The 18,805-nt window shown below is 55.9% G+C and overlaps 9 protein-coding genes across 9 annotated transcripts; 7 read left to right on the top strand and 2 right to left on the bottom strand.

Annotated features, from left to right (window-relative positions):
• Positions 1-292: 292 nt before the first annotated feature.
• On the bottom strand, positions 293-2,142 carry MYCTH_2301772 (uncharacterized protein). The gene is made up of 2 exons (XM_003661835.1): positions 1,927-2,142; positions 293-1,832 (listed from the first exon to the last, which is right to left on the bottom strand). The coding sequence occupies exons 1-2, from the start codon at positions 2,035-2,037 to the stop codon at positions 399-401; spliced, it is 1,545 nt and encodes a 514-aa protein (XP_003661883.1). The 5' UTR covers positions 2,038-2,142; the 3' UTR covers positions 293-398.
• Positions 2,143-2,857: 715 nt separating this feature from the next.
• Positions 2,858-5,036, top strand: MYCTH_2301771 (glycoside hydrolase family 47 protein). Its single transcript, XM_003661834.1, has one exon. The coding sequence runs from the start codon at positions 2,947-2,949 to the stop codon at positions 4,765-4,767; it is 1,821 nt and encodes a 606-aa protein (XP_003661882.1). The 5' UTR covers positions 2,858-2,946; the 3' UTR covers positions 4,768-5,036.
• A 1,256-nt stretch (positions 5,037-6,292) lies between these two features.
• MYCTH_2301769 (uncharacterized protein) lies at positions 6,293-8,316 on the top strand. The gene is made up of 2 exons (XM_003661833.1): positions 6,293-7,783; positions 7,862-8,316. The coding sequence occupies exons 1-2, from the start codon at positions 6,742-6,744 to the stop codon at positions 8,023-8,025; spliced, it is 1,206 nt and encodes a 401-aa protein (XP_003661881.1). The 5' UTR covers positions 6,293-6,741; the 3' UTR covers positions 8,026-8,316.
• Positions 8,317-9,736: 1,420 nt separating this feature from the next.
• Positions 9,737-10,973, top strand: MYCTH_2301768 (uncharacterized protein). The gene has a single exon (XM_003661832.1). The coding sequence runs from the start codon at positions 10,159-10,161 to the stop codon at positions 10,795-10,797; it is 639 nt and encodes a 212-aa protein (XP_003661880.1). The 5' UTR covers positions 9,737-10,158; the 3' UTR covers positions 10,798-10,973.
• A 972-nt stretch (positions 10,974-11,945) lies between these two features.
• Positions 11,946-12,455, top strand: MYCTH_92700 (uncharacterized protein; the record flags this gene model as incomplete). The annotated part of the gene is made up of 2 exons (XM_003661831.1): positions 11,946-12,166; positions 12,209-12,455. The coding sequence occupies 2 exons, from the start codon at positions 11,946-11,948 to the stop codon at positions 12,453-12,455; spliced, it is 468 nt and encodes a 155-aa protein (XP_003661879.1).
• A 186-nt stretch (positions 12,456-12,641) lies between these two features.
• Positions 12,642-13,801, top strand: MYCTH_2078150 (uncharacterized protein). Its single transcript, XM_003661830.1, has 2 exons — positions 12,642-13,308; positions 13,374-13,801. Exons 1-2 carry the CDS (start codon positions 12,881-12,883, stop codon positions 13,537-13,539), a joined length of 594 nt encoding a protein of 197 aa, XP_003661878.1. The 5' UTR covers positions 12,642-12,880; the 3' UTR covers positions 13,540-13,801.
• Positions 13,802-13,884: 83 nt separating this feature from the next.
• MYCTH_2109123 (uncharacterized protein) lies at positions 13,885-15,027 on the bottom strand (the record flags this gene model as incomplete). The annotated part of the gene is made up of 5 exons (XM_003661829.1): positions 13,885-14,093; positions 14,254-14,293; positions 14,691-14,801; positions 14,849-14,937; positions 15,021-15,027. 5 exons carry the CDS (start codon positions 15,025-15,027, stop codon positions 13,885-13,887), a joined length of 456 nt encoding a protein of 151 aa, XP_003661877.1.
• Positions 15,028-15,372: 345 nt separating this feature from the next.
• On the top strand, positions 15,373-16,071 carry MYCTH_2301765 (uncharacterized protein). The gene has a single exon (XM_003661828.1). It carries the CDS (start codon positions 15,606-15,608, stop codon positions 15,909-15,911), a length of 306 nt encoding a protein of 101 aa, XP_003661876.1. The 5' UTR covers positions 15,373-15,605; the 3' UTR covers positions 15,912-16,071.
• A 308-nt stretch (positions 16,072-16,379) lies between these two features.
• Positions 16,380-17,393, top strand: MYCTH_2301764 (uncharacterized protein). The gene is made up of 2 exons (XM_003661827.1): positions 16,380-16,554; positions 16,709-17,393. Exons 1-2 carry the CDS (start codon positions 16,498-16,500, stop codon positions 17,159-17,161), a joined length of 510 nt encoding a protein of 169 aa, XP_003661875.1. The 5' UTR covers positions 16,380-16,497; the 3' UTR covers positions 17,162-17,393.
• The last annotated feature ends 1,412 nt before the right edge of the window (positions 17,394-18,805 follow it).

Raw genomic sequence — 18,805 nt, 5'->3', positions numbered from 1 at the left:
CACAAAGCTAATGCTCCAAGTCCTCCTCCATGCCGAAAAGTAAAGGCGATGTGTGAATCGCGTATGGGAACTCATTACCGAGGAACGTGAGGCCAGTGGATCTGGCACTGGCTTGTTCTGCATCCCGCCGGTCATTTTACGGGTTTTGTGCGCGTTCCTGCACAGCGGTTCAGTTGCTAAGATCATCCTTCAGAGAAAACGGAGCGTGCCCGAGACGTGGGCATCAAACACCCACAAGCAGCACGCCTGCTCTGTATGACGGGAAGACGCGATGCCCATAAGTCGCATCCTCCTTTGTGGCGCCTCACCGCTTCGGGCTGGGAGCCGGAGACATGGCTCACCCCTGTATTCAAGACCTGGCGAACGGCGAGCCAACATTGCCCTCATATCCGAAACCATCAAGCCGCCACCACCCCGTACCAGGCCATGCCCATCACCGCACCCAGCATGATTGCGAAGACGGCGCTCAAGCCGAAATACCTACCTCCAACATAGCTCGTGGCGGTGATGACAAGCCACCACGGGTCATCACCCAGGCTCCTGCCGGTCTGAAATTGCTCGTCAAGATAGCCTACCCCAAAGATGCGGTACACTGCCGTGTACATCAACCCGACAGCGCCGGCGTTCACGCCCCTCAGCACGCTCTTGACCCACCTCCTGCTCCGGACCGCGCTCCAGATGCCCATGGTGCCGTGCACCAGGACCAGGCCGGGAGCGAACATGGCGATCCAGGCGATGACGGCGCCGACCACGGAGCTGTAGCCGGCGCCCAGCGCGGTCAGGCTGCCCAGGAAGACGGCAAAGTTGAAGTTGGGGCCCGGGAAGGCCTGGATCAGGGCGAGGCCGATGAGGAAGTCGCGCGGCGAGACCCAACCCTCGGCGACGACGTACTCGCGCAGCAGCGGGATGACGACGGGCCCGCCGCCGAAGATGATGGTGCCCGCCAGGTACATGTTGGCGAAGAGGCGGTAGAGCAGGGGCGCGCTGGGGAGCGCGCTCCGCAGGGCGATGGCGACGATGAAGGTGACCAGGAAGCCGGCGATGACGAGCGCGCCCGTCTTCCACGTCAGCGACGGGGGCAGCGTCAGCGTGTGGGAGGCCGGGATGATGCGCGGCTCCGTTTCGGCTGTGGAAGGGGCGGACGTCGTGGTTGTGATATTAGTGGCATGGGCTTCGGTCTCGGTGACAGGAAGGTCGGAGAGCGGCGACGGCGTGCTGGATTGATTCTGCGGTGGGGTTCTGGCGGCGGGGTCGTCAAGTCGATGGGCAATAGCGTTGACGCTTGGTGATGCCGAAGCCACTTCGGAGGGTTGAGCTTGTCGTCCGGACCGGAGACGTGTTGCCGTGGCGAGCAACCTCCTCAAAAACCGATGAACCCAACGAAAATCATAGATGAGAGTAACGAGCCCCGAGATGGCCATCAGCAAGGGAAAATACCACAGCGCCCTGTAGAGCATTCCGGCAGTGCCCGTGAGAAAGACGATGACCCTTGTTAGTTTATCTGTGATGGACTTTTGAGATAGCTCAATGGCCGCCAGGGCGATGACCCCAACGGTAGCTGCGTTGAGACCCGAAAAGAGGGCGTATACCGGGGCCGGAAGTGTTTCGCCAATGTTGGACACCCCGATGGAGAGAGCATACATGCCGATGGCGCCCGGAAGACTCCACATCATGAAGCTCAAGATGGCCGACAGCAAGCCGCCGTGTATCAGGTTGATGCAGTACAGCATCTTGGTACTGGCAGGTCCGGACAATGCCTGCGAGATGCTGAAGAGCTCCTGAAAGACTTGCTCGTCGATCCATTTTGTCTTTGTCACGAATTTCTCGTTGAACTGCGCGTCGCATCGCATCGCATCGCATCGCATAGTCAGCCTCAGAATCGGACAGGGACAGGAACCCGACCTCGCGCGATAATAATAAACTCACAATCCGGAAATGGACTGGTGGACCGCCGAACGCAGTCACGCCGAGGTGCCAATTGGCTCGGAGCACCTTCCACACACGACGGCTCAGGTTTTTGAGGCGCAGGGGCGACATGTTGGCGAGGGCCGTTGATTTGGGTTGTCGCCAGAAACTGCCTGGGAACGAGAGGAACAAACGAAAATCAAGCAAGTAATTATTAAAAGCAGTCGGCGAGACGCGAGACGAGAGGTAATTAAAGACGGGGTGGTACAGTAGTGTACGGAGTACACTTACCCCCCACCAATTGTGTCAATGATGCCATTCGAGTCTAACCGGTTCTGGTCTGATTGTGCGCGCCGAGACGCAGGCTTGAACACCGTGGCTACCTTGGGTCAAGAGGACGACCGTGATATATTTCAAAGTATTTTATTGGCACTAATACTGCGCTTATCTCTGTAAATTACCTGCCAAACCTTCAAAGAGAAGGAGGTTTGCTGACAGTTGGGAAAGGCGCAGTCGCAATGTCTTGTAAGTGTGCAGCACATACACTACACATACAGTACGGAGATTGAATACAAGACAAGTACAATAAACAAGCCAGAATCTGTTTTCGGAATCGCCTCGCATGGGGCTTAGTTAACATAGTGTAGATATTCTGAAGGGGACAAAGAATCCAAATCCCGGAGGAACCATAGGGATGGGACAAATGACGGCATCTTGGTCACCCACGTGGCATCTACCGAGGGGCGACTGGGTAACCTGTAATTACACTACGGATTCTATGAGTGCAATGCAAGAAAAGAACCCTTGAAGTTACAGCGCATTTCAAAGTGCTCAGAATATCGCCAATAGAAAGTAAGATCACAGCCCCACTCCTCCCTTCCCTTAGTAATTTTCGACCCCGGTCCCCCGCGCCTTTCAGGGGCTCGTTTCAGAATTGGAATCCCAACCTGCAAGCTTCAACAGCCGCAGCAACCGCCAACTGCCAACTGCCAACTCCCTCCCTGCACACCTGACCGTGCCGCGCTAGCTTCAATGTCGAAAATGCCGGCATTCGGAAGACGAAAAACAATCGCATTCGTCTCCATCACACTCTGCATCCTCTTCTTGTACTCCTTCCGACGACTCGATTCCTATGACCCGCGTTTGTCTTTCGATGACGGGGTTCGCGACGCAACTAGCGGCCCAACTCGTGCCCCAACTCGCGCCCCAGCCCTAAACACGAAATGGACCAAACTAAAGACGAAGTACCCAGTCAAGGATCTGCGGCCGCTTCCCACCGGGCAGCCGTCGGCGCTACCCAAGGTGCAGGCCGAATTTGGCCCAGAGTCCGACTCGGACCGTGACCTGCGCCTCAAGAGGCGCGATGCCGTCAAGGCATCCTTTCAGCGCTGCTGGAAGTCGTACCGCAAGCTTGCCTGGATGAGCGATGAGCTCAAGCCCGTGAGCGGGGGGCGGCACGACCCCTTTGGCGGATGGGGCGCCACGCTCGTCGACAGCCTCGACACCCTCTGGATCATGGGTCTGATGGACGAGTTTGAGGAAGCCGTCGCCGCGTCGTCAACCATCAACTTTGACAAGGTCTCCTCCCAGGACATCAACGTATTCGAGACCAACATCCGCTACCTCGGCGGCTTCCTCGCCGCGTATGACCTCAGCGGGGACGTGCGACTCTTGACCAAGGCCAGAGAGGTGGGCGAGATGCTCTATGTCGCTTTCGACACCCCCAACAGGATGCCCCTGACGCGCTGGAACGCGTGGGCGGCTGGCTGGGGCAGGGCCCAGGTGGCCGACGACCACGTCCTGCTCGCCGAGATCGGCACCTTTTCGCTCGAGTTCATTCGCCTGTCCATGCTGACAGGCGACCCGAAATGGTACGACGCAGTGCAGCGCATCATCGATCTGCTCCACAAGCAGCAGCAAACCACCGGCCTGCCGGGTATGTGGCCGATCGTGGTGAACGCCCGTAGGGCAGAGTTTAACCAGCATCACGACTATACCCTCGGCTCCATGGCCGATTCACTGTACGAATACCTCCCTAAAACGCATGCTCTCGTCGGCGGCCTGCTCCCCGTCTATCGCGAGATGTACGAGGCGGCGATGCACACCGCCATCAAGCACAACCTCTACCGGCCCATGCTGCCCGACGAGAAGGACGTTCTCATGTCCGGGCTGGTGACAGTCAAGACAGAGGACGGCAAGACGACCCGGCGCCTGCGCCCTGAGGGTCAACACCTCGTCTGTTATGCGGGCGGCATGCTCGCCCTCGGCGGCCGGCTGGTCGGGAACAAGACTCACGTGGAAAAAGGCGAAAAGCTGATGGATGGTTGTATCTGGACCTACCAGAACATGCCGCTGGGAATCATGCCCGAGACCTTCCAGATGCTGCCGTGCGAGTCTGCCGACGACTGCCCGTGGGACGAGGACAAGTGGCGGGAAGCTGTGCTCTCCAGGGGCGGCCTGGATCGCAAGACGGATCCCGACGACGCCGACGAGGCCATCCTCCGCAAAGGAATACCCAAGGGCTTCGTCGCCATCGGCGACAAGCGATACATGTTGCGGCCCGAGGCCATCGAGAGCGTCTTCATCTTGTACCGCATCACCGGCCGCAAAGATCTGCTCGAGTCGGCATGGAAAATGTACGAGGCGATCGAGGAAAACACCAGGACGCCGCTGGCCAACTCGGCCATTTGGGATGTCACCGCCGCCGAGGGGACGCCCGAGCTGAGCGACTCGATGGAGAGTTTCTGGTTGGGCGAGACGCTCAAGTATTTCTACTTGATGTTCAGCGAGCCCGAACTGATCAGCCTGGATGAGTACGTCTTCAATACGGAGGCGCACCCGCTAAAGAGACTGCTCCCCTGATTTCGGTCTGGCAAGCGAGGTTGGGTTAGTAGCATCATGGCTCCATTATTTTTGCACGGCACGCTACAGAATGTTTCTTCTTGTATCTCTCGGTTTTGTTTGTTAATTGCCTGTAGTTTTTGCTCCATTTCCATCAATAATAATTGTCAAGGTTCGGGTAACAGGCGATTCGCGTCTTACACATACATATATTACGGCACTAGGTGGTCAAATACACAATCAACGATGGTCATAGAATAAACTGAGGAAAATATAATACTTTTTTCAACTTCCACTATTGACGCTGACGAGCTGGTAATATCAAATTGTGCCTCAGGCTGTCGCCCCGAGAGACCTGCTTTCATCGATAACCAAAGGGAAGTCCCAGCACCGGGTAGTGACTCCTTCACTGCTCTACAGCTAATATATAATTTGGGGTCTATTAATTATGCAATTGCACAGTCTCTTCCTGTTTTGTTGCAACAACCGGATCTCGGTTTCCAAAGCGCAAGCTCACGTGGCACTAAGCCGGGTTGACCTAATTATCGTAGAGAATGCAAGAGAATCATTGGGGATCGTTCGTATGAATCAAGGAATTCTAATGAGACGTAAGTTTGATAGTGCTGAATGCTAATAGCAGTACGCTAAGGATTGAACAGTTGGCATATAATAGGTAGGTTCAGGCGTATTCAGGGCCTTGGAACAGAGGATCTTGGCCGCTCTCGTCGCATTCAGAGGACCTTCGTCAGTACAGTCCAACGGGGGAACAGATCTCGAATGCCTCGTGCTCACACCAGAAGTCAAGGAGCCTTGTGTCTGAGGAACCGATATAAAAGAAGTTGAAACCGCTGTGGAAAGCCCGAGACTTGTCTCTGCCTGCGTCTTTGGGCACGCTTGCTCCAGACTATTGGGCTGGCTTTACCGTTCCTCGCGCCACATTTCGGCTCATAATTACACTCCATTGCGAGTCTCCTAGTGACGTCGGCCAAGGAACACCAGAAAGGACAGTCCATTTCGCAATTTGAATAGGATATGTTCTAATGGACAAATGCAGGGTAAACGTTCACACCCGTAGTTGCGACCAAGCAACTCTCAAGCGGTGCATCTGTCCCAGATGTTTCTAAAATGAAAATGTTTCTGAAGATGAACGAGCAAGGGAACCTAATTTTGTATCTGCGGCGGCCCGTTATTGTTTGATGGCTGGTTGTAATACACAATAAAAACAACAGCTAATTACCGTGGAGAAACGCGAACATGTTAGAATAGCTGTTTCCCATTTTATTCTATTTTTTTTTTCCTTTTGAGGGATTATAGAGTATAACCCGATATTCTGGTAACCAACCAATGAACTCTTCCGTAGAAGCATTTGCACGCGACTCAACGCCACGAAACCGGGTCATCGTCAATGTGTGGTCATGGACCACACTAGCGCGTCGCCAACACGACCAGTTGTGGTATAGGGTTCACCCGTCGGAAAGGACTACACAGTATATTAAAGAAGGGGAAAGTGATCGGAGTCCCTCCGGGTTTTGGATCGGAACTGTAATCGGCATGCGCATTGCGGGGCGATGGTGTTGCGGCGACGGCCGGTTGTGAGCACGCCATCACCAAGCTCGATCTCGCAATCCACCAGCGCTTTGGTGTGTAGATACACTGCAACGTTCCCCATCCGCAGCAGCCAATTCGGCAGAACGGTCAATCACGCAATCGGCGCTGCTGTACCCGGTACAGGACTCATACGATTAGCATCTATTAATTATCCGTACTCCCGAGTTGTCTCCGACTACCCAGGTACTTATACCTGTGTGATGCCTCACCTTCTTCACCTAGACGACTTGCATTCCCATCTGACTCCAGAAAAACAAGAACAGCACGGTTTTCCTGTCCGCTTTGTTCTTCTTTCTGCTGTTATATATTATTCATATACTCTTCGGCTCAAGAGTCACCGTCTGTTTCGAGCTATTATCCGATAATTAATTACCCAAAACGGGGACAATGGCTCCCGGTATCTTGGTCGACGAGCCCCAAAGCAGCCCCGCGCAGCCACTCAAGCGCAATGATGAAGCCCCGCGCCACATCTTCCCCGACGGCGTGCGGACGTCGGGCCAGCACCCACCGCTCTACGACGCTCTGAAGCCCTACGCTGCCTTCCCCAAGCACATCACCGGCCCAACCGTGTGGCAGGCCTCCGAGTTCACCTCGAACCCGGAGCGCTGGGTCCACCCCCTCACTCCCACCGAGATTGAGGAGCTCTCCCAAGCCGCTGACGCCTTCATCGCCTCGGGCGCCCCGCTCACTGGCATTTCGAAAGAAAGCTTCGACCTCCCCACCTTTTCCAAGACCCTCAGCGCTCTGCGCGACGACCTGCTCAACGCCAAGGGCTTCGCCCTGCTCAAGAACTTCCCCACCCACCTCTGGTCCCCGGAAAAGACGGCGGTGGCCTACCTCGGCCTGGGCACCCACCTGGGCTACCCGGTCTCCCAGAACGGGCGCGGCCACGTGCTGGGCCACGTCAAGGACGTGGGCGACGACCCGACCCAGATCCACGCGGTGCGCATCTACCGCACGGCGGCGCGCCAGTTCTTCCACGCCGACGACTCGGACATCGTCGGCCTGCTGTGCCTGCACCGCGCCCAGGAGGGGGGCGAGAGCGACATCGTCAGCGTCCACCGCGTCTGGAACGTCCTGCAGGAGGAGCACCCGGACGTGGCCGAGCTGCTGACCAAGCCCATCTGGTACTTTGACCGCAAGGGCGAGGTCAGCGACGGCCAGGAGGAGTACATCCGCCAGCCCGTCGTCTACCTCGAGAACGGCGGCAGGGGCCGGCTGTACTGCAAGTGGGACCCCTACTACGTGCGCAGCCTGGGCCGTTTCGTCGAGCGCGGCCTCGTGCCGCCGCTGAGCGACGAGCAGAAGAGGGCCATGGACATCCTCGAGGAGGTGTGCCAGCGCGAGGCCCTGCACATGATCCTCGAGGTGGGCGACGTCCAGTTTGTGAGCAACGCGCATCTGCTGCATGCCCGGACCGCGTACAAGGGTGAGTGACGCTCCTTAATACTGTGCTTGCTTGTCTTCTTCTCCTTGATCGGTTGCTGACCCGGGTATTATCTTTCAGACTTTGCTCCCCCAGCACCACGGCGCCATCTCCTGAGGTTATGGTTGGCGACTCCAGAGGGCGAGGGCGGATGGGCTCTCCCCATGCCGGACAGCCACGAGAAGAAGCGCGGTGGGGTGCAAGTGAACGACACACCGCCGAAGGCGCCGCTGGATGCGGAGTAGAGAGAGAGAGCAGTGAGCACGATACGTTGCATGAACGGGCGTACACTATATAATCTGAACAAAAAAAGGATAAACGAAGGAACCTGGAACGATTTTGTGGCATCACCATTTTGTTAACGTTAGCGACGACCTTGTTTGGGATATTAGCAGTCCAAATGGAAAGAAAAATTGACAATCACAACAACAACAAAAAAAAAAGCCATAGATGTTGTCCACTAATTATTACTAAATAGCTTGGTCTCGTAGAACTCTGGGTCTTGGGTGGCAGGCAAGATTAACCCGATATATTTGCAATAATCACTCATAATTATACAATCGTACGTGTATTGTTCTTACTACGATGAAACCAAGGACTTTAGTTCCTGACAAGCTACCTCTGTATATTGACATGGCTGTCCCAACAGAAGGTTGCATTTAACATCACTCAAGGAGACGACACCTTGGGGCGCCGCTGCAATCAGCCGGGCGGTACCTGGGTCTGTTTTAAGTAATTAGACAAGCCTCCCTAGTACAATGGAAGTCGAACACCTAACGTGCTTTGAATTCCAAAACCAGTGTTGTAATGAAACGCAGTGTTACAACTTGGCCCCTTGCTGTAGTGATGGTTCTTGCTGCTCTCTCATTTGGGCTTGCGGGAGAGTTGGCTAGTAGGACATGACAAAGAGCTCTCAGAACTGAGGCCGCACGGATGCGGTTAAGCGTATGGGGTCTCGGAAAACACTGAGCCAGAGAAGCTTTGTTGTTGTCATCAAGAGCTTGAAAACGTAATTAGTCTTGACGGAATGCGGAGATGTTTTGGTTGCCCCTGCAGTGCCAACTGTTAAGCCCCCCGAATCCAAGTTTCACTCTCTCCCTGTCAATAGAAATGGCACCCTATGACTCGTCCCGGTTCTTCGTATCTAAATAATTGATTGGCGCATATGTAGAGTTTCCATGTCCTAGCAGAACCCCTATGACAACCTCCAATTCTTATCATACAACCATGGAAACCGCCAAGCCTTCTACGAAGCTTCCAACACCCCTAGTAGACGACCAAGACGGTTCGGTCGATAATACAGGCTGAAAACGAATGCTGGGCATAGTACCGCATAGAAGCCGCAAAACCCAATGGCATCACGGAGGTATGTTAATCAACACCGCAAATCCGGGAAAAAATGGGCTGGCTGTACGAAGTATAACCTGTAATTATACCATATTGGCCCGGCCGCGGGCTCTTCCGCCAATCATCACGCCGTTCTCTCGCCCGATTTCAGCATTCGCCCCTGTTTGCTACGGAGCCTTATGCGCCCAGAGCTTTAGACCATGTAGCACTGAAGAAAGATAAATTGGGCGTGATTCCCGATACGCACCGGCAATACCCAACATATTAATTTCGGCGCTCAGAGCAATTCTTTGGCCTCCTGACTCGCCACCCGATTCTTGATTTCCACACCGAACCGGGACAGCTTGCACACCAGAGGCATGCAGATCAATGGCTTCGTTCCCGATACCGTTCTGTGCATCCCACCCTGGTGTAACAACTCCCACGCGGCTCAGGGGAACATGGCCGGTCGAGCTGGAGACCCATGCTGAAATGGGTTGCGGATGAGCCGGAACCGGTGCGTATATAAGTCTCTTCTATCTCCTTGGAGTGCTTGGTTAACGCCGCCGTAGTTGCCCATTCGACTGCGACAAGTCACACCAAGTATATAAAGCACGAAGCTCGAAGTGAAAAAAAAAAAAAAAACAAAAAAAAATTGTCTGTCATACGCGTATCAGACACGGGACACAGGAGAGGTGGGTGTTTGGAGTCCCAAGCGAATAAATACGGAAGAAGAGAAGAAGAACAAAGGAGGCCCAAAGCGAACTACTACAAGATGCGCATGAAGTCGCTTACGGCGGTCGCGCTCGCGACGCCGGCGTCGGCCCTAATCCGGTTCGGCTGCTCGCAGCTCGTTGTCGAGCGCCTGGATCCCCTCGTTACCCCCGGCAGCAACCCATCTCCGCATCTTCAACAAATCATCGGCGGTGCAAGAGACAAATGCTTACATGGGAAGGATGATATAGTTTGAATATTAGAGGGGGAAAAACAAAGCGTGAACTAACCAACGCGGATGACAACCCTTAACGTTTTAGAACGCCTTCAACGCCACCATGGACCCGGAGAGCGGCGACATCGCGGAGCGGGCAACGTGCACGACGTGCCAGTTCAGCGAAGACTTCTCCAACTACTGGACGGCCATGCTCTTCTTCCGGGCGCGCAACGGTTCGTACCACCGGGTGCCGCAGATACCCAACGTCGGGTTCGACGGCCAGAAGGGCGGCATGACGGTCTACTACATGCAGGACGCGCTGGCCAACTACGAGCAGACGTCCAAGGTGACGGCCTTCAAGACGGGGTTCCGCATGCTCATCGGCGACGCGTCGTACCGCACCAAGGAGCAGGCCAACCGGTTCCGGCAGATCACCTACACGTGCCTGCAGGACCTCAGCACCCGCTTCCCCGAGACCATGGACTTCCCCAAGGAGCCCTGCCCGACCGGCATAATGGCCAACGTCCGCTTCCCGACCTGCTGGGACGGCAAGAACCTCGACAGCCCGGACCACATGAGCCACATGTCATACCCGGAGACGGGCACTTTTGAGAGCGGCGGGCCCTGCCCGGCGTCGCACCCCGTGCGCGTGCCCCAGCTCATGTACGAGACCATCTGGGACACGTCCCAGTTCAACAGCAAGGACCTGTGGCCCGAGGACGGCTCGCAGCCGTTTGTATGGTCGATGGATGACACGTAAGCACATCCCCCTCCCTCCCACTGGGCAATGTTTCCCTATTTATTCTTATATACGACCCCAACATGAGGAGGAAACGGGAAGCCCAGATGCTGACGACCAATAAACAGCACCGGCTTCGGCTCGCACGGCGACTTCATGTTCGGCTGGAAGGGCGACGCGCTGCAGCGGGCCATGGACTCGCCGTGCTACGTCAACTGCCCGACCCTCAAGACCCAGAGCATCGACGAGATGAACAAGTGCTCCGTTCCCAACGTCGTGGACGAGGTCATCGACGGCTGTAAGTGACGTCGTCGGCCGACCACATCGCAACGAGCTCGCGCGTGATGTAATGGATTAATTAAGTACTGACGTGATGTTAATTATGCAACAGGGCTCGAGTCGCTGCCGGGCTACCCGTCGCACGAGAAGGCCTAAACTCTGGGTGGTTGAGCGGTGGAGGAAGGACTACACTAATGAGGGGGAGATGTCGAACCCACGCAGACTCGAATGCAGCAGGTCAGTGGCCGTTAGCAGGCATAGAAGGTCCCAGACCGTGTTTCGTAGGGCAGGAGAATTTGAATATAATAGAGTAATTATGTACTTTTCTGCCCCAACTCGAGGCGGCCGGTCCATGCACCACTCGAGCGAGGGCCTGTGCTATTGTGAATCTCAAGGTGTTGTAGCCGAGGATCGCGAGTTTTGGCGGGCTGCATGGCCTCCAGTAGATGAGGTTATAGAATATCGGAAAACGAGTTAGGTTCGTTTCTGTGAGACAGACGCTCTTACCAAAGGACAACAGCGAAAGTGGGAAAGGGAGAACCGCAAACAAACTAGGTGGATATTTTTTTTTTTTTTGTTTCCTTGCGGCTGGAGGGCCGCCGTTCTGGATATCCCGTTGCGTCCAGCAATCGCTTTGGAAGAGGCCGCGGCAACCCCGAAAGCTGTTTCGGCCTGTCCGTGTCACCAGCCGAGCCACAAAAACCGTTGGGATGGTCGAGAAATGTTCCAATCCGGCCAGTAATAACTACGGAGGAACGAACGGCGCCCGAGCCCGAACACCCGTTTAGGGGCCAGGCGGCCGCCAGCCACTAACTAGGCTTTGGCCCCACCATAACCCATTCTTTCCCCACGAACACGGCATTCCGAACCCAGCATTCTTGCCGATCCCCATGACTATTTTTACCTACCGATTTGCACTCGAAGGAACGAGATGCCAAGCGCACCCGCGCGTGTCGACAGCGCAATACGAGCTTTTTTGTTCAGCAAACCCCTGGGATCCGGCTGGATATGGTGGCATCGACGGGGCCGAAAACCCGATCGTACGAGGTGGCTGCCGGATGACAATTCGTTACTTTGGCTTTTTCTGTGCCGATAATAAGGTAGTAGGCAGGTACGTGTAAAGAGAAACATCAAACTTGTTATTTTTTATTAGTGGTCACATCTTTTGTTTCGAGTGTCGCGGCCTAGGCCGAATCCGAATTCGTGACCGTGTTTCACCGCTCCCACAGCGCCCGCCGGCTTCACGAGAGAATCGGAAGCCCCTTCCGCAATTTAAGGCCGTGGCTTGGCCCGATCGAATACGACAACCGTCGGCTGTGCCACCAATGATCGCGTGGTTCGCACAGCATGGCATCCCCACAGGGACACAGCCTACCCATGCGTGCCACGATCCGGGCTGAAGTTGCCCTGCAAACAACACCATGGTGATCCTAGTGTATTTGGTACCCCAGGTTCGGGTGGCGGCGCGAGACAAAATGGCGTATTAATTATGCGATATGTTGATAAATATAACTAACCGTAAATATAACTAACCGAAAGTGCCCTCCCTTTATGCGGACTGTAGACCCTCGATTCGGTATCCGCACCCACCCCGACGATCTCGACGGCAAGGATCCAACAGCCTGGCGAACTGCGCCGTGCGGCGAAGATCGACACGGAGCACTCACTATATCTTTGACGCCATCCTCCAGCGCTTCTCGAGTCAAGTCAGACCCTCATAATCTATCACTATCACGTCTATCAATCAAGCTCCTCACGACCACTTCCGTTCCTACAGAAGCGCATCAAAACCGCGGCACAAACAATAATACACCATCCACCAGAGATGCAACTCCTCGCCTCCCTCGCTTTCCTACCTCTCCTCGGCCTCACATCAACGGCCACCCCGGTTCCGGGCACCAAGCGGGCGGAGGACACCAAGACCCCGGCAGGCTGCACCGACTTGTCGTTTGGGGGTAACTTTGCCTGGACGGCCAAGGCCTTTGACTTCCACGCGTCCTACATCTTCAGCACCCCGTCCCACCAGAACTCGTGGGGCTACGTCTCGTTCGACCTGGTCAACCCGGCGGACCAGACCACGACCCACTGCGAGGCGAGCAGCAACCAGCTTAGCGACTTCTTCTACGGCAACTTCCAGTACAAGTGCAACGACACGGAGCGGCTCGGCAAGACCACGTTCGACTTCAACCGGCCGGCCAACCTGCTGCGCGTCAACCAGACATGGAGGTGCGACGATAAGGACCCTCAGTGGCCGTGAGTATCGTCTCTGTCGTTTTGTTTGGACCAGAGCATCTTCTGTGGGCTGACGATGAATACAGCATCACCTTCACCGGCCGCGGGCAGGTCGCCTTCAACCTGACGTGCACCGAGGAGAAATACGAGAACCCGGATTGGCAGATGGGCGAGATCTACTCGAGCCGGACCATCACCTGCGGCAAGGTCAACCGCACCTTCAAGCCGACTGACATTGACGCTATTGCGTGAGAGACGGCTAGTCAGAGTTAGTATTACGGCGACACGATTTCTGACTTGCGTACCTTGATTATGCTTGAAAAGAAATAATGGTAATACCTATGCGTAAGGCGTTGCCATCGCCTGGGTTTAATCACACAATCGTCTATTAGGAGAGCAGGGGCTAGCTTAATGGCAATAGTCATGTATGATATAAACAGATAGATACAACGACTACATAGATCGACCGATTGTGCTTTTTTACGGACGGAAAAAAAAAAAAAAAAAACACAGCAAACTGTCAACCCCATAAAGTCCTAAATCATGGGTCATGGCTGGGTGTAATTAGGTAGAGAACCCTCCACAAGCTCTCGCCCATCATGACGATGGGAAAATGTCCGTCAACACGGCTCCGTACTTGGCGTAGGATGAGTCCATCTTCTCAATGTCGTAATAATCGTTCCAGTACCCGCCGCCAGCGACGCCGTCCTCGCGGCTCCAGCGGGCGAAGCGCTCCCTCTCGCCTGCGCCGGCGTCTGCCCGAACCGCGGCTTCGAGTCGGTGACGACCCACAGAAGGGGCACCACCTTCACGCTCAGGTAGTCCTGCCACGCGCCGGGGAAGTTGGCCGCCCCGCCGTCGTACAGCTGTAGGTAGACGCGGTCGAGCAGCGGCGGCCCTTGTCCTCCTCCTCCTCCTCCTCCTCCTCCTCCTCCTCCTCCCCAATACGTCGCGAATCACACTTACCACTGGTGGTCTTGGAAATAGCCGACCGCGTTGTCGTGTTCTTTTACGCGTCTTCGGCCAGCAGTGTCCCCTCTTTAAAAGAAAGCGCTCTGCCAAAGGATTATATTTGGCTTCAGATTCTGCGTCCTATACGGTTCCGCCCACCCCTTTTACAGCTATGACCATCGTATGGATCCCTGTGATCGTTGCCGATCTTGTAATCATATTATGCCTCGACAAACTCAGGCTCGTGGGCAACAGCGGTAATCGCAATGGGGAAATTCATTGCCGATGTGGGGCGACTACGGAAGGGAAATGTTGTCTACCGACACGCACTCCCGTCTGTAAATGGGAGCGCTACACCGATATGGATGGCAGGCTTGTAGTTTTTGTAGCTTTTGGAGGTGATTTGATGTCAATACAATAGCTTGGAAGAAGACACGAGATCACCAACTTACGTACCTTAAAACCGCAATCGCCCCCGGGTCCATCTTCATCTGGAGGGGAAAGTCGACCGAGAAGCCGAGCCAGCGCATTATAAAGCACCGGAGGACCAGACCGTGTGCAAACTGCCGTTCTTAGGGTTTGCAGACAGGGAGAGGAAGGGAGAACGTACAATAAGCACATCAGCAGGCTTTGCCCCGTTCATATAAGGCATCTGAATCTCTCGAATTCGCGAGATGAGCCTGTCTAGCCGCTCGGTAACTTGCCACATTGATCTGTAAGCTAATAAGTAAGCGAGAGAGCACGAGGATATCAACAACAACCCATTCAGGAGTACAACATACTCTCCATTTTCGCACCCATCCCTCCAAATATCCCACGGCCTCTCGCCGTCCAATCCCTTCTCTGCTCACGCGTTCTGCACTATAGCCTGATTTTCATCACACCAAACTGTCAAGTGTTTATTATCACTAAATCACCGTCATCTCTTCATTTGCGCCTAGTTGGGACCTAGATTATCACGAACGAGTTCCGTTGAAGGGAACTGTCCCAGACCCTGGTTGCTGACACGTGAAAGTCATTTCGCATGGACCACGCGAGCTTGTCTGTCTGGGAGAAACCACCCAGTTAGTTATCCAACTATTTTGTGTGTGGAAGACGTCATCCCTTTCACATCAGACCCCACTTACACCCGCACCCCTCTCGGCTGTAGTCACACGTAAAGCAGAACAACTTTGATTTAGACCACCTTGTATCTGATCATTTTCATTCAACCCCGCCAAGCATACAGCAGGCTTTCCTCTTCCCCTACTCAGTAATTAGCATATCAATTGTTGTGAATCAAATAGGCACCTGAAACAATCAACACTACCAGCCCTCTTGAGAAAAAGCAAAGAAAGAACCGAAGATACCTACTCGGGGATAAGAAAATGCCATATAAGCCGCTCCGCCAGATCGCCGCCGAAAAAGCTCGCGGCAACAAGCCGGCCAACCCGTCGCAGCTCGGGGACCCGGTCGATCTCAAGGCCGAGACCAGCGACGAGCCGGACGACGAGTTCGGGAGCCCGAGCCAGGAGCAGATCGACGGCATCGGAACCGGCACCAAGCTCAGCGTGCCGCGCTCGTCGCTCGAGGCGGACCCCAACCAGAAGGGGGAGGAGAAAGGGGTCTGGGTCGGCCTCGGGGACGGGGCCGGGCCCATCGGCGGGGTGCGGAAGAAGGGGTCTAAGCTGTGAGGGAATGAGGAGCCGGGGATGCTGGAGAAGAGAGTGTCGTTGGGCTACCTAATTAGGCACGGAATGAAAGGAGACCATAATTAATTATCAGATGCGTCCCGGCAGGTTACGGTGGAGAGAGTTTGATCCTGAGAAAGAAGTCTTAGCCAATGCCGATCCGATTACATTGCCCGATTGTGTGGCAGGGCCGGAAAAGTGAGGACGTGGAACGAGCCAGAAAACCCGGGTTTTTGATTGTGTCTGATCTATCAGGGGGACTTTCCATCCTACACATCCATATGTCGTTGGCGTGAAGGTCAAGGCAAAGAACAACTTCAGCATCTCTAGGAAATGTGAACTGCGGTACCAATCATATCCCGGCTTCATCATGTGATTTCAATCCTTCGCAGTGCTCACCGTATACGGAAATAGAGCGACGACACCTTTGACTAACCTTCAGCTCGTCCCCACCTTTTCCAACACGGCCCGAACTTTTTTTTCCCGCCATGAAAGCAGCTGAAGGGCGAACCAGTACGGTCAATCGTGAGCTTTCAGCGACAACTCACGCCCAAAGGGCAGGGGAGGACTGGAATCTACAAGTTCTGTCATGGATCCTTTGTCCATCGCAGCCCATGCAGGGCAACTACGGGTTTGTTGTGACGAGGTAATCCCCCCCTCCCCCCCCCCCCCGCGTTTTCCCATTTCTTCCTCCTTAAGCCCTCTTCTGCCTTTCACACCCCCCCTCCCCCCTTTTTTCCCGGAATGCTTCTTTTTACTGTGCCCCAGGAATTGGTTAGCCTAGCTAACTCCCACCTCAGATTATCAATCTCAGCGCCCGAATTCTCGCCTCCAAAATCCCGGACTCAGACTCGGTCCTCTCAGGCCTCAACCGGGAGCTGCCCTATGTTGCCTCCTCGCTGGAGGAAATCCAGCAGGTTTGGAAGACGCATGGCCCTACCCTCATGATGCACCCGGCTGCCGGGTTTGGCATGTGGCCTAATGTCCAGAAGAACCTTGAAAGCGCCAACGTCAGCTTTCAGGCAGTCAAGAGCAAGCTCATCCCCGTTCTGGAGAGCGTGGGCAAGAGGGGAGGCTTTCTCGGTATCAACTCGGGAGCATTCAAGTTTGGTCTGCGGGTCAGAGCCCTGGCCGTGTACCAAGAGCGCATCAGAGCTCACCACACAGCCTTTCGAATTGGCACGAACATGATGACCATGTATGTCCGCCTCGTCTCTCGGCCTAATGGCGTAATCATGCTGCGTTCTCTCTAACGGGGTCGGGCGTCTCAAGATGCGTCGGCTCCACTGATCGGCAGTCGTCTCTTGTTGCTCTCAACGGCTATATCCAGAGCCTGGCTGCCGCCAAGGGGTCGTTAAGTAAGGAGTCCTTTGTGGGAACGGACGAGGAGAAGGAGAGAAAGCAGCTGGAAATTACGTTAGAGTACCTTATCGCAGCTGCGCGGTCATTCCACTCCTTCATAGCCTCATCTCCGGCACCGGCTCAACAGCAAGCCGTCGGCTATCAGCCTCCTTCCCCCCAGCCTCCGTTTCAGGGTGCGCAGCGACCCCCAATAGCCACTCACCGACCATATTTGGGAGCACAACAGACACAAACCTACCCCGGACAACAGCCGTACGCAGGAGTGCAACCACCACAGGCGTACTCCCCGGGATACCAGGCATACGCGGCTGGGCATCAACACCAACGGCCATACACACAGGCACCGCAGCCATCTATGGGAGGATGGGGAGGACAGCAGCAGCAGCCATATCTACAGCCCCCTGCGCCGGCAGCCGCGATTAGCGCACCGAGCAGTCCTGCGCTGCCGGCATCCGGAGGTGCGACAAGCCCGGCGTTGCGACCAGCGTCTTGGATCGCAGAAGAGGAGGACGCCCACGGATCACTTCCTCCGCCGTCGTATGCGCAAGCCGTTGGCGGCGCGCAGCAGTTCGAGGGCGAAGTTGATGATGTTGGCGAGGATGACGACAACTACGACGACGGCTACGGCGACGGACCCAGGCCGACCGCTTACCACATCGCAGCGCGGACGGGCGACTTCGACACGATCAAGCGGCTCGTCGCGAACGGGGAGGACCTGCACGTCACGGGCGAGATCGGACAGTCGCCGGCGTACTCGGCCGCGTGCAGCGGGCACGCCGAAATTCTCGAGTACCTCATCCAGCACGGGGGCGACTACACGTCCGGCAACGAGCACGGCTTCACCCCGCTCTGCGCCGCCGCCTGCTGGGGCCAGCCCGAGACGCTCCTGATTCTGCTGCGTTACGGGGCCGACCCAAGCGTGCCCTCGGTCGATGGACAGAGCCCGCTCTACAAGGCCGCCGAGAACGGCCACCTGAGCACGGTCCAGGTGCTCGTCGAGCACGGCGTCGACATCGACGACAGGCGGGCGCCCCGGAGGCAGACCCCCCTCGGCGTCGCAGCCGAGGAGGGCCACGCCCACGTCGTGGAGTACCTCGTGAAGCACGGCGCGGATCAGAGCATTCCCAACGAGTATGGGTGCACGCCGCTGAGGACTGCCGCTTTCCACGGCAAGACTGAGGTCGTGAGGGTCCTGCTGCAGCACGGGGTTGCTCCCTTGGACACCCCCTGCCAGTGGGGACAGACTCCCCTCCACTCGGCCGCCCGCAAGGGCCACACCGAGGCCGTCCGGCTGCTGCTCCAGTACGGGGCGGACGTCAACCGAGCCGGCGGCGACGAGGCCTGGGCTCCGCTGACCGCGGCGTCCGAGGAGGGCCACCTAGAGATCGCCCGGCTGCTCCTGTGGCACGGCGCGGACACGCGGACCGCGACGTCGACCGGGCGCACGGCGCTCGAGCTCGCCGCGAGCAAGGGCCACACGGAGGTGGTGAGGGCGCTGCTCGAGCGCGGGGCGGACGTAACGGCCCGCACCGAAC

This window comes from Thermothelomyces thermophilus, chromosome 2 (genome assembly GCF_000226095.1).
Source record: "Thermothelomyces thermophilus ATCC 42464 chromosome 2, complete sequence".
Lineage (NCBI taxonomy): Eukaryota > Fungi > Ascomycota > Sordariomycetes > Sordariales > Chaetomiaceae > Thermothelomyces > Thermothelomyces thermophilus.
This window is presented reverse-complemented; position numbering and strand designations above follow the sequence as displayed.